The sequence below is a fragment of the Pseudonaja textilis genome, chromosome 1, assembly GCF_049901715.1.
Source record: "Pseudonaja textilis isolate UNSWEBS1 chromosome 1, rPseTex1.2, whole genome shotgun sequence".
Taxonomy (NCBI): Eukaryota; Metazoa; Chordata; class Lepidosauria; order Squamata; family Elapidae; genus Pseudonaja; species Pseudonaja textilis.
In genome coordinates this window covers 275,468,930-275,484,098 of record NC_141990.1, presented here as the reverse complement: position 1 = coordinate 275,484,098, position 15,169 = coordinate 275,468,930, and the positions used below count along the sequence as shown (strand labels likewise).

The 15,169-nt window shown below is 34.4% G+C and overlaps 1 protein-coding gene across 1 annotated transcript in view; it reads left to right on the top strand.

Moving 5' to 3' along the window:
* Positions 1 to 15,169, top strand: part of CDIN1 (CDAN1 interacting nuclease 1) — a 133,490-nt gene that overhangs the window by 27,437 nt on the left and 90,884 nt on the right. The window contains exons 2-3 of the mRNA XM_026710570.2: positions 5,417 to 5,462; positions 6,306 to 6,370. Coding sequence (XP_026566355.1) covers positions 5,417 to 5,462; positions 6,306 to 6,370 — 111 coding nt within the window. The remainder of the gene's footprint in view (positions 1 to 5,416; positions 5,463 to 6,305; positions 6,371 to 15,169) is intronic.

Genomic DNA, 15,169 nt, shown 5'->3' with positions numbered 1-15,169 from the left:
TGATAGTGTTCCAATATTTGAGGGGCTGCTACCAGGAAGAGGAACAATTTATTCTCCAAAGCACCTGAAGGCAAGACGAGGCAATGGCTAGAGAGTAATCAAGGAGAGAACCAACCGAGAATTAAGGAGAAATTTCCTGACAGTTTGAACAGTTGATCAGTGGAACAAGTTATCTCCAGAGGTTGTGGGTACTCCAACACTGGAGATTTTTAATAAGAGATTGGACAACAATTTGTCTGAAATGATATAGGGTTTCCTGTTTAAGCAGGGGTTTGGACTAGAAGATCAGCAACTCCCATTATTCTGTTAGTAGACTGCAATAATAATAATACAGCAGAAAATGTAATTATGTTGTCAATATCTACATTCATGTATGGCAATTGATTTTTACTGCCACACAGTAAAAGTAGTGGCATCATATGACATCTATTGGGAAACAATAGTATCTACTTTTAATTTAGCTTTTAGTGGTCCTATATCCATGACATCCATGTTTTCTCCTGCTTATATTTAGCCTTTCATAACATGGAAATATGAAGTTAACTCCTTTATATTTTAGTTGAATTGTTCTGAGGGCTGGATGTTAGATTCAGCTGTTTCACATAAAATGAAAGAGTACACAAGTAGTCCTCATTAAGGACCACAATTGGGTTTGGAATCATTGGGGTTGTTAAGTGATTCCATGTACCATGATTTAATTTTATAACTGTTTTTACAATGGTAATAAAGCGAGTTGATAGTAATTAAGTGAATCACATGGCTAAGTGAACAATGTAATCAAGCAGATCCATTCTACGGAATGAGCAATTTTTGCCAGAAATGAGAAAAAAATAACAAATCACTGTGACATGATTGTGGGATACTGCAACCAGTCATAAATTTGAGCTAGTTGCCAATCCTCTGAAATCAGTTAATCACATGACCATGACTTTTTTTGAGTCCATCATAACTTTGGTCAGTAGACAACCTGTCGTCTGTAGTGATTCTCATTCACCCAAGCCATGGTTGACCCAAAGGTGCCTTTTTCAAAAGACAATTGGACAAAAGCATCTTTGGGATAAGCAATCAGTCATTAACGGAGGACTGCCTATAATAACTAACTTGCATATATCTTCTACTTGCTTACTCTATTTAACTATTTTTAGTCTTTAGGTAGCATTTGATTTTGGGGGGGCTTTAAGATGTCTAATTTTTTAAAAAAATATATTAATTTATAAGAAAGGAAAAGATAATAATGAAAATTTTGCTGGATGAATTAATCACTCAGTTTTTCAATATCTTGCTAAATTATTTTAAAGTAAAATTGATGTAAATAGCCTCAATTTACTTCTGTTAGCAATTTTCCTCTGTCTGTTGTTTGAAAGTATTGCCCAATCAGGTTAGTTATTATTAAAATTCAATTATCTCAATGAAAAAAAGTTAAAAGACTTGTATTACCGCGAATTTTAAATACTGCCATTTCTGTGTATTGCACAATTGTTTAAAATTGTATAGCAGTTGTTAGAAAACTTTGTGCGGAATGATAATTGTATAGCAGTTGTTAGACCAAGGTTGTGTGAATGATTGTTCTTCTCAAGCAATATCTTTCCTTCACACACAGGTTTTCTATAAAACTACCCTTGCACCACATAAAACAAGCATGAAATTGCTGCTCCCATTTTTCTAGTGTTTTTGATCATAAAGTAGAAAGTAACAAGCTAATGGGTGTTGGTCTGTTATAGTGAATAAATTCATTGACCTTAATGTTATTAATCATAATAGAGTTTCATAGCTTAGTCTGTTGGATGCAGCTCTTTAAGTGTGCATACTTAGTTTAGAGAAAAAGAGGGAATTATTTGTTTCCATTTCTGCAGTTCCATCAGTGAAAACATACTATTGGAATTGCAAAGGGCAATGCGAGAGGATGTAATGAGATTGCTTTCCTCTCCAATGTTGAAATAATTTCAGTTGCCATGGGTGCTATGCAGCTTGACTCAGAAATGTAGAGCCTACCTGCCTCAAGCTGTAAAATTTCCCAGCCCATATTGGGAACATTTAATGTGATTGTCATGACCTTCTTACCTGTATCTTGGGGTAGAACAATTCTATCCAACTGAAACTTATAAGATGAGCTATAACTTTGAAGTTTTCCGCCAACATTACTTTTTTTTATTTTTATACTTGGACATATTATTTTTTCCAGGTCAAAATTTCATTTGTGCCTCAGTTTGCAGTTAGAAGGGTATACTTGTGTATGCACATGTGTATGTCTTTTTGTGTTGTATGTGTCATGCCTGTAGAGATAAAGAGCTATGAGCTATGAGCTATAGGAGACATTTTAAATGAATAGAATTCTGTGGTTGATTTCCTAGTGATGTAGTATTTTAATAGATCTAAAAGCTATATAATAAAGTGGACTATTCTATGTTATATAATCCAGTCTTATTTTACTGTAAAATGTATATAATTACATATAAGAAAGTAGGCTGCCAGCCAGTCAGGTAAAGTTCTAAATATTGATACTTTTGTTATTTCACAGTAAGATTTTTTTTTTAAATAACATTTTCTTCTTCAGAAACTAGATGACTTTTATTACTATATTTTCTTTTCCAATTTTTATATCAAAAAAGTAGCCAATATATATATATATATATATATATATATATATATATATATATATATATATATATATATGAAAGTGAAAATGCCACTCATGCATCATCACAAAATGTCCAGAACCATACAAACTTGAAATTTGGCACATATGTTCCTCTTGGCTTCTAGGAGCTCACTAAGAAAAGATTTTTTCAAAATGACGATCAGAGCATTAGTATTTCGTATATTATTAAATACGCTCTGATGCTAAGGAGTTCTACTCCCACTCCCCATTTGAAAAGAAATCTGTTCCAAATGCAAAACACAAGCAGAGGAGAAGCGTTTTAGTTTTAATTTCACAGCAGCAACCAGCTTTAGTACAGAACAGTTGAGCTAAGCCACACCCAGGCTCCTTGCTGTCTCCTTGCTCACACAGCAAATACTGTTTCAGTTTCCAGACAGCCCTCAACTCTCTCACACACTGACAAGACGCTAGCCAGATGAATATCAATGGATGCTAGTAGGCAGAGGCAGAATTTTTTCCTCCCCCAAAATTAAGCCCGATCACATAGTTTTGTAGTGATGCACAGGTATAGAGGTAGTCTTTAATAAATTTAATCTTTCAGCAACAGAAAGTGGTGGTGGTTGCAGAATTGTTAATACTACGTTGTCCTCATAATATTTCATTTTGCACTTCTTTCATTTTTATAGTATTTTACTACTGCTGTTCTCTTTTAAAAATAGTAAAGGAGTTTAAACAATTATATTAAATATAATAACAAGGTTGTGTTCCCAATGTCGAAATAAACTTTTTCCAGTTTAGGCTTGGCAACATCCAGTGGTGTTTTTTCATAAACATATATTTCAGGCCAATGCTGAACACAGTAGATCTGAGTTAGAGTCCCAAGGTGAGGAATCTTATAATATAACAATGAGGCAATTCTTGATGATTCCTAGCACAGAGCCTGATGGGATATCAAGAAATATTTTGGGGTTCTATTTAAAGACTGGATTAGCAGATTTTTAATCTGTAATTTCAATAAGAAGTATAGAGGTGGAAAGAACTTGAATTCGGCAACTAACGGACAGTTATAAGACAATTGAAATATATGTAATTAGCTGAAGGATAATGAATTGAACTTACTTTATAATAGCACCAAATACTTATGTAGCACCAAATACTTTGGAGTTTGTAATTGTTCCCTTGTGATTCCTCAACCATTCATTTCTATGAGTTCTTATTTTTATGTCATTTGCTTAGAATTAGAGAGTGATCTTAAAAGGCACTGTTTTGGAATTACTTCACATAGATTATGCTGAGCTTCTGAAAGACTCAATCTGCTAGAGCCTCTGCAGAAATCTCTAAGTACAGTTTTAATAGGATGATCTGGTCCACAATATAACCAAATAAGTTTTGTAGGATGCATTTTATACATTTTCCTATCGCCTCCTACAATTCTGACAGAAACATTTGTTTTGAGAACAGACTAGAGATACAAACTAGTTCATTGCTTTGGAATATGTACCATCTTTGTGATCTTTTCTGCATACCAATACAATCAGGATACTCCCATCAGCTACTGATACTACTTTATATATATTTATATGCTTTACAATATTTGTAGAACACCCAATCAGCAATATACAACAAAATAGAACAATCGGGCAAAATTGCATTATTAGTTCCTAAAATAATTTTTTATAATTTTAATAATAATAATAAAATAAGAATAATAATAAAATAATTTTTTTCCAGTTCAAATTTCTCAAGATTTTAGAATATATTCTGATTTTGTTACTATGAAAATAAAGATACTAAGAATGTTAGTGAAATGATCGATGTATTTAGGATAATGTTTCCTCTGATCAACATTTTTAAACATAAATCTTTGATTAGTTGAGTATGTTGTTATGTGCTATGTGATTATCTTTTTGAATAGTTTCTTAATATTTGTATTGCTTATTCCACATTTGATGAAAATAAATGTTAATTATACATTGTATGTTCTTTAATAAAAAAAATGCATAGAGATTGTCTTTTGTTTCAGTTGCATCAAATTTTCTTCAAGATGTGATGAGGTGCATATATCCCTAGAGTACAGTTGTAAACAGTATGACCTGTTTTGGGGGATGGAAAAATCTTGTCCTGTTTCTAAATGTTTCAGGGAAAGAAATGTTCCAGGGTAGTAGTGGTGGTAGTGATGTTATTTCAGTTTGCTTTATTGCCAGGTATTTGACACTGAGTTTTAAAAGAATAAAGTTTATGGCAGCCTTTGGAAATTACCAACTCCAGGGAATCTCAGTTTCCTGCTGTGAAAGTTTCTATTTTCAAAGCACATCACTTTTAGTAGGAATGTTACCATACTCCCATATCCTGCTTCTGACAGAGAGCTGGGTTTCACCCCTGAATATGAGACAGCTACTGAAGAGGTTTCCTTGCTGCTAACAAAATGAATTTCAATATGTTGCCAGTGAACATTCACTCTGTTCCCAACAGCTAATGGAATTTAGCTGCATCAGCTATTAATGAAAACAGTCTTGTTTTCTTTTCTAGCTTCAGTACACGCTACCAATAGTGTGTGTTATGGAGCTGGAAAAGAATGACCAAAGCAACATGCAACTTCTCTTCCCCTTCCCTACAAACTCTTTTTTTCTTACTCTCTCCTTGACCTAGCAGTAGGAAGCCTTTGTCTGAGGTTTTCATCTGGAACAACTTTTCCACACTTGTTTTCGTGTTCTGTTAGATTACAGGGCAGCAGGCCTACCTTTGAAGCTCCTTTCTCTTTTGTTTCTCTGCTGTGCACTCCAGTAATTAACTTTGTCCTTCTTTTATTTGTTCCAGTCAATCGCAGTCCACTCTGCTGAGCATCTTCTCCCAGGAGTACCAGGTTAGAAGTTTTCTCCTTTGTGAGGGTTGACAGGTGCCTAATTGAATGATGAATGTCCCTTTATTTCTTTGTAATTGAACTGCCAGCTTTCTGATTGGTTTGGAGGATGTTCCCCTTTCCCCATCAAGCACCGCTTGAGTCTCGGTGGATGGCTGCCAAGCCTACCCATCCATCTGTCTAATAACATCTAGCCTTTGCTTATTTGGTGGACCTGTAATAAATTATGCTAAACCATTATTATTCTGACAATAATAATTTCCCTGTGTTGCGTGGTTCCATGTGCTAAATGTTTGCTGACTTGCACTGTCAGTGCTGCTTTCCATGGCTGACAGAGATGATGATAAATGACCATTGCCGGAGTGGCAGAAGGCAAGAGAGGCAGAAAATGGAGTCATTTATCATGAGATGACAGGTGTCAGTCAAGTGGCAAGTCTCAATGGAATTACTTTCTGTAGTTTTCAAATAAGTTGTTTTTAAACAATGTTCTTCCTGGTTAAAAATGCCAATTGAATTGTAAACCAGAGTGCACAGGACTTGGATGGAATTGATTTGAAGGGAAATTAATATAAAGGTTGAAAGAGAGAACAAGTTTTTCTTTTGCCCTCTGTAACCCTAAAGCAAACTTATTTAGATTCAATTACTATGACCTTACTGCCTTTTACATATATGCTGTATCATACTACAGTCAAAAGATGTTTCATTTAATATATAAATAAAAAATAATTTCTGAAACTACATCTAGGATTTCATGGGGGAGATGAGCGTGGGGGGAGGTTTCCAGGGATTTGTTACTGGTTGGATTTCTTACCTGGTTATTACAAACCTTTTTTTTTAATGTTTCAGAAATTAATTAAAAGAACACATGCAAAACATCATACTCCAGAGGCAACTGAAGCTTACTATCAAAGGTATGAGCTATTTAGACCATTGGATGACACATGTTCATATGTGATCCAGGTTATGGCGTTCACTTTTAAGGAGATACATACTAACAATCCTGCTTTCTGATTAGTTAGAGATGTAATTCCATCCTTGAATTTTCTAAAAATAAAAGGCAATTAGCTCCTGAGAAGGTCTGTCAGGTGACAATCCAATCATTCTGGGCATTGTACATTTTTCATTTAATACACACAGGTGATCTTAGTCCCATCTTTTTATTGAGGATTTTAGTTTTAATTTCTTGCAGACTTTTTAATTTCATATTCTAAAATGTTTTTGAGAATTTACTCACTAGTTTTAATATGTTAGATGATGCTAGTGGTGCTTAAATATCAACCATGTTGAATGCGCTTATGAGAAAAAAGTCTAGAATCTTAGCCATTTTTTAAAAATGGCATATAAATTAAGAAATGTTACTACTTGCTTCATAAACAGAGTTATCATAAAGCCTTTTAAAATAGCTGTAAACCTTTACTATATCAGTTCATAAAACTGTTCCTGATTATGTGCACCTGCAGTTAATAAAATGTAATTGAAATTAGTTTTAGGTTATTAGTATTTCTATTGACATAGACATCTCCACAACATAATTACATTATAAGGCTATCTGGATTGGATATTCAATGGGAATGTTACTGTATAGATTGAATAAAAATGAATAATGTTTTTGGCATGTAAGATTGTACCTTGATATCTGAGATGTATATTTTATTACTTTCCTTATAATTAAAAAGCTTACACACACACACACACACACACATATATATGTTCTCTCTCTCTCTCTCTCTCTCAATATGTATGTATGTATGTATGTATGTATGAATTTTATATCACATTTTCCTATAAAGGAGTGCTATATTATTTTTGTTTAAATTGTTTTAGCACATGAACTTCAGTGTAATCTTCATGCATTTGTTTATTGCTAGATTAAGAGAACTATTGTATTGTAAGAATTGAGTAGCAATTTTCTCTTAGAATTGTGTGTTAAATGTATGTGTGTGTGTGTGTATTTATAATAAACATAGGAATAATACAAAATCATGATGTATTGTCATTATACAATCTGTTATATACATTGCTGCTATAAGTAATGTTAAAAGTACTTAATCCATTACTTTTGTTGAAAGAAAAATAACTAAAAGCAACCAAGTTACTTTAATAATTAAATAAAGCTAAATATATAAATAAAATGCACTAGGCAGGCATAAATTAGAAATCATGTCCATAGTGAATCAGACGCATAAAAGCCTAATGAACATTAAGAAACTGTGTGATCAATAGCATTAAATCCATATATTTTAGTTAGAATTTAATGTTCCTTGTTTTGATATACAGTTTGTAATATTAAACTAGATTTATAATGTAACAGTATACATATCTGTTCAGAAATAAATGAGTTGAATTGAGTTTATTCACGAGGCAGGTATGAAATTGCAATCTCCAGAAGACTGTTCCAGTTATGAGATTATTTTAGATTAAGATCTGTTTATTTTGTTTCCTAGTGTATGAACATAGGCACTTACAGACATGAAAGAGTTCAAAAAGTGTGCCTGTTTGTTTCATAGGATCATAGGACTTGAAAAGACTTTAGCATCTTTCTAGTCTAAGCCTCTGCCCAGAGTAGGAACCCTCAGACCATCCCAGAATAACTGCTTAAACTTTGCTTGAAAACTCTGGTGGTAAAGCAGACTGTTCTACTAATTAATAGCTCTCAAAATGGGAATTTTCCTCCTTATTTAAGTTGTATATCAATCTCTTTAAAAAATTTATTTTACTCCATTTTTGTGCTGCTCTCAAGGCACCATGGAAAATAAAGCCATACACTGTTCTCCCTGGCACTTCACATGGTATTCCAAGTGTGATCTTCCCAGTGCAGCAAACATTGGAGTGGAATGATCACTTCCCATGATCTTGTCATTTGTATCTCAATTGATGCAATCCGAAGTTGCATTGACTGTTTTGGTAGCTGTAGCTTCCAAAAAAAAAAATGTTCATGCTTAATTTATAGTTTGCCAATATATTCGAATTCTTCTCCAACGTACTACTCCTGAGCCAGGAATCACTTGTTTTGTAACCCATGTATCTCCTTTTTTCCTACCTAGAGGACAATATTACTTTGCTCCTCAGTGGACAGTATTTTGATGGAAAGTGTCTAAAGTTAAGTCTATCAAGATCTTTTAAAATCTTGAACTTTTCTAAAGTGTTAGCAATCCCCCAATCTTTGTGCCATCCTCAAATTTGATGAGTATCCTTTCTGCTTCTTCTTCTAAATGATTTATAAAAATGTTGAAAATCATTTATAATATTTATAATGTGCCCATTATTCAGTGTCTGTAGAAAACCATATCCATACAAACCAGACAAAAACAAAAACATGAATTAAAATGAAGAGTTGCTTCATTTATAAAAATAATTAAAATCATGGTGATAGAAAGGTATGGTTAGGCTTTAGGTACTAAATTCCAAAAATAAGAATGAAACAGCAAATTTTATAACAGAATAACAGAGTTGGGAGGGATCTTGGAGGTCTTTTAGACCAAACCTGCTCAAGCAGGAAACCCTATAACATTCCAGACAAATGGTTCTCCACTCTCTTTCAAAAACTTCTAGTGTCAAAGCATCCACAATTCTGAAAGCAAGTCATTTCACTGATTAATTGTCCTAACTGTTAGGAATTTTTTCCTTATTTCTAGGTTGGTTCTCTCCTTGATTAATTTCATCCATTGCTTCTTGTCTTACCTTCAGGTGCTTTGAATAATAGGTTGATTCCCTCTTCTTTGTGGCAGCCCCTGAGATATTGGAATACTGCTATTATGTTACCCTATTCTTTCTTTTCATTAAGACATCATTTTCATCTGGGTCCAAAAAATAGGTTGCAAGTTGCATTGATATGTTGCATTGACCCAAGCCTAACCTCCACAGGAAGAACCTTCCAGAATCAAGAGATCACAGCAAAGAAGAATCACTTCTTGAATTCCCCATAATTCCCCTCTCTTAGCTAAAGAAAAATGAGAAGAGATCGGGGTGGGATCCTACCAATTCGCACCTATTTGCTAGAACCAGTTGTTAACATTCTAAGCAGTTCGGAGAACTGGCTGTTAGAAGAAATTACTGGCCTAATCCTGTAAGGAAGGCAGGAAGGAAACATTCTGGTGTTGCTTACAGAAACTGCCTCTCAGTTGATCCTTATTACATTCTTGGCAGGACTAGACTTCCTGTCTCAGGAACGTCTCTGGAGTTTTTTTCACCTCCTTTGCTGGTACTTTGCTTGTGTGGAGTGACCATTCAAAGTTACAATGGCACTGAAAAAACTGAGTTATGCCATTTTTCACACTTATGACTGTTGCAGCATCCCCACAGTCATGAGAGGCCAGGCAAGGAGATACGTGCCTCGATATGAATGATATTGAGTTGGCCAGGCCCAGCCAATAACATGACCACCAAGCTATGCCACCAACTAAGCCACGCCCACAGAACCGGTAGTTAAAAAATTTGAATCCCACCCTGGAAGGGATCCTGAAGCAGGTGATAGTGCATCAGCCGTAAATACTAGGAAAGCCACTCACTAATGTATATGAAATCCTTACATTAGTGCTCTGAGTAAAATCTTTGTCTTTTCTACTGTAAAAAATAACATCATGAGAATTTAAAGGTGAAATGGAGTTAATTTTGAATGTGAGATTTTCAAACTTGTATTTGCTTGCAATTATTGCTTGTTAATATAGATTATCCTCCTTTTTTTTCACTGTGGATTCTGAACTCATCAGTATTACCTTCTGTGGTTATGCAGATAAATCAATTCCCGCACATTAATTTTAAAGATAGAATTTATGTAGGACTTTTAACTTGTATAAAATCCATAATGTACATTGAATTATGGCATAATTTAGGAGACATTGGCAAAGTCTGTCAACTTCCAAACAGAAGTACTAAGAAGAAAGATATGCTTAATACAGAAATGTGTTTAAGACAAAGTGTGGCTGCCTAATTATAATTCTCATTAACATTATGAAAAGTTAATATTTCTACTGCATCATTTTTCAGTGGCCTAGTACCTATAAATTATCAGTTTGTTATTTCTTGAAGTTTAAATCACAGAATTATCATAAGTTCTTTAGGTAAGATTTTATGCAATGGTCCTATGCACAATGATAATTACCATTTAATATGAATATCATTATTCTGTATGTGTCTATTAAAGTATGCCTAGAATAAGAAAGTAAAAATTAATGTGATGTTGGCTTGATTTTTAATGACAGCTTGGACACATCATGCACTTTTCTTGGCTGGATTTCAGAAATAGTTCTCCATGTCCTTCTTTCAGATATTTTACCCACTTCCCAATCTAGACTGCACTCTGGTAATCTTCCATCTAAATACTAACCAAGTATAATCCTTTTTGTTCTGCTTTTATTCCCAGCTCAGAGTCAAGTCCAAGGAGTTACTAAAAATTAGAGATACTTTCTTCCTTAAAGAAGGAAATTGCAAGACAATATAACAATTATCTAATCTCACTAAAATTAAGAAAAATATATCTATAAATAAATGCTAATTTATTTATAGATAATTTATTTATTTAATTTATTTCTCCCTCCCTCTCTATCTTCCCCATCTCTCTCTCCCCCTCTCCCTCCCCCCCTGTATCTCTTTATGTGTGTCTCTCCACCTTTCTCTCTCTCCCTTTCTCCCTCTCTATTTCCCTCCCCTTTCTCTGTATCTTTTTCTCTGCATCTCTCGCCCGCTTTTCCTCTCTCTCCCCTTCTATCTTTATCTCTCTTTTTCTATCTCTCTCTGTGTGTGTCTCTCTCTCCCTCTCTCCCTATCTCCCCCTCTCTTTGTGTGTGTCTCTCTAGGTCTCTGTATCTCTCTCTCTGTATGTGTGTATGTCTCTATGTCTGTCTGTGTAAGTGTGTGTGTGTGTGTGTGTGTGTGTGTGTGTGTGTGTGTGTGTGTGTGTGTGTCTTCTCTCTCTCTCTCTCTCGAAAAACCAAGACTGGCCAAGCCGGCAAGCTCTCCTTGGGGCTCTTCGCTACTCCTTTTCTTCTTTTTGGAAATCCGGGCTGGCTGAGTAACGAGCACAAGCAGCAGTGGAGGCCTTCTCCTCCTTCTCCTCTTGCAACCCCCTGGATGGCTGTGGCAGGGTCAGGAGGGTGCGCACAAGTGGGGAGACCCTCATTTAGCAACCACAATTGGGCTGGAAGCCTGTTTGTTAAGTAAATCAATTGTTAAGTAAAACTACAATTCTGCTTACAATCTTACTCCTGCTTTCCTTTGTTCAACAGGTCTGTGAAGATCATAAATGTGGGCTTTGGTCACAAAACTTTTTTTTATCACTTATTATTAATAACTGTGAAATGTATCTTTAGGAGGCAGTGCTAAACAAGGACTACCTGCACCTAATTCCTTCAGAAGATTGGAATGTATGATTCCATGCTACACAGATTTTTGCCAATTTGCCCCTTTCATCTTCCCACTTTTTAGTTTCCTGAAGATTCTACCCAACAGCATGACTAAATTAGACTCCTAAAATGAAACCAATTTCAGAATAGATAGTACAATTTAAAAAACAAAATACATTCCTTCAGAAATGAAATGGGTAGCATGCATTCATTTAAAAAATAAGGGTAAGATTACACATTGCCATCCAGATGTTCTGGGACAGAACTCCCATTATACCTAACATTTGGCCAATTTAGCTAGGTCTGATGGTTATTAAATAAAAAAATGACGATGCTTTAAAATTTAGTAAAAATTAATATTCACATGTGAGCATTAACAATTCCAGGTTTTATCTGTTATTATCTGAAATGTCAAAGTTCAGAAAATATTAAGATTAATATAATCTATGGTCAGGATTAATTTATTGATGTGCTAAAATGTGGAAAATATATATATCTATTTCTAACAATTCAGAAATACCTCTGTAATTGTTGTTTGCAATTTTAATTTCTGCAATGATTCTGAAATTAATAACCCTTACGTGTGCCATCCTGAACTCCAGAAAAAGTGGTTCTTAATATTAAATTGATAAGTAATAACTTAAACCATAGCTAGCTACATTAATGAAAGTGTGTGGTTTATAGGACGGATATTATATGTATATAGCCAAAATGATTTCAAAAATGCAAGGAAGTCTACAAAGGTATGCTCATCCACCTAGCCAGATCAAACTCCAAAGCTAAATCTGACATTAGCAGTTTATGCTAGAAAATCCTCAAATGTTACTGAATTAAAGCAGCTTGCCATGGAAGAACGAACCAAAACTGTGGCAGTATAAAAGATTTATCACTAATTTCACAAATATTTTGTTTTAATTATTACAGCTAAAGCTGGTACATCTACTGGTAATTACTTAATTTAACTAGGAGGATTGATTTTTCACATTGGTTACTTACTTTTTGAAATAAATGCAAGAAGTACCAAAACTTTAGGCAGACTTTGTATATAAGTAGAACTCACCTGAGCCTCTGATAGCAAAGTGGCAAAGATATGCGAACATTCATAAAATCCAAAGCAGATGAATACATTTACATAGAACCATATGTTTTATCACTAAGAAATGCTTGTGATACTTTAAAAAATATAGGAAAAGGTACTGTACTCTGCTCTGACTGTTCTTAATAGCACAATAGCTTAGTTTATGGGATTGAATATATCCATGGGAGGATAATAATATCAAAACATCTGGATCACTACTTGAACACCATCTGCACTGACAAAATCACCATCAGTCAATTGCAAAAAGCAGCTTTATTTGGGACAGCTTACATCCTGCAACATTGCCTTTAAGATTATTAAACAACAACATCTGCTTATCCCAAGTCCTTAGGAAGGGCTTGATAGGTGGACAAAAATGCCAAATCCGGTTTAAAATTCTGGCTTCTGGATGTCTCATTTTGCAATTACACTCGGATTCAACTAGACCTTGAGTTTTCTAGCTCTTGTCAACAGATATTCAGTAAATTTGGAGTAGCATATTCCAAAATATGTATTGAAGTCTTGAAATATTTGAAAGAATGTCCAGTAAAAGATACCCTTTGAAATACCACCTCATTTATCAGGGGTCTAAGCTCAAATATAAACAATAGAGCAGAACTGCTGAATGTAAACTGCATGTTTTCAAAAAAAACTAGTGGATATATATATAAAAAAATCCTCAATCCAACAACATAGTATGATGTACACCCTTTTTCTGTTCTGCAGAACCAAAGAAAGATAGATAGACCCATCTTTGGGATCCATTTATAAAAAAGGACACTGGCAAATTGGAGTGACTTTAGAGGAGGTTTATCAAGGTAGTGAGGGTGTGTGTCTGAAAATCAAGCTCTATGATGAGTAGTTTAATGGTTATATATAACTAAGGAGAGATATGATGGCAGCTTTCAAATATGATTGTTTATCACATAGCAGAGTAGTAGTAGTACCTAGAATGTAGAATGAATGGAAGAACAGTATTCCTTATAGAAATTCTTAGCCTGTGGAACAAGCTGCCATATAAAAAGGCAAAATTTCCCTTCCCTGCAGAAATCATGAAATAGAAGTCAAAAATTCATTTATTAGACCACCTCTAGTGGACTTTATATTGAACAAGGTATTGGATTAGACAATCTTAAAAGTCCCTTCCAATTCTGTGATTCTGTAACATGTGATAAATAAAGCACTAGGATGTCTCAAGGGAGCTTTTTCAAGAGGCAACTGGACTTTCTGGTTTTTCTTTGAGGATATTTCGCTTCTCATCCAAGAAGCTTCTTCAGCTCTGACTAGATGATATAGAATGGAAAGATTTATATTTGTTGCAGACAGCTGGTCATTTGCATTCTTTTAGTGAGTCAATAAAGTCACCTGGAAGTTTATCTGTGTTATCAAGGTCACCTGACTGGTGCAAATGGGTGTGGAGCCTTCTTGAAACTGTTGAAAGGACTGTGTTACAATGTAGTTACACTATAGTAGGAGGTGTAAAAGTAGTGTGAGACCTATTGTCTAGTTGAGAAAGCATTTATGTTCTAAATACTCTGCAAATGTTGGGAGTCTCCCTTTATATAAAGAATAAAAGCTTAACTTAAAAAAAATCTAATTCCAAATGTCTGCTTTGGCCTTTGAAAATAATGTATATTTTAGCATTTTCAGATTTGATATTAAGTGGAAATTGGTTGTCAGATGACTTGTTTTTCCTCTTGTTTGGACACATTGTTGGTTTTGTTCTTCCCTTAATAATGCTGGATGTGATTTCCTTCTATTGATCTTATAAAAAAAACCTCCTCTTTCCCAAATGCTGCCAAATCAAAGCTGTTCCTTATAATTCTACACTGAAGTGTATAACTACAATTGGGCTGTGTATACTTTTTTCACAGACATAATCTAATGTCCATAAATCCACATAACCTTCTAAATGATCCTGAGCATAATTTCTGTAGGCCATCATCTGCTTAGTCTCCCATTAAATATATTATGGTATAACCAACTGCACTTCTTTTCTCAAACCTCTACTCTGTTTATATCACTCTTGGAGTTCTACAAATGAATATATGTAACACTAGAGAGGGAAACCATTGCCCTTTTTATCAAATGTCTTTAATAATAATACAAATATTTTCATGAAGTATGTGTGCGTATATGTATATATATCTGTGTATGTCTATCTCTCTATAGATAGAGGGAGGGAATATCTAGAGTCAAGTTCATTGAGTTAGTTGTGCAGGTAAGCTTGAATGTTCAGTTTGCTGATATGGGAAGATATGGAACAGTCAAAGAATTTGTAGGCTAATTGT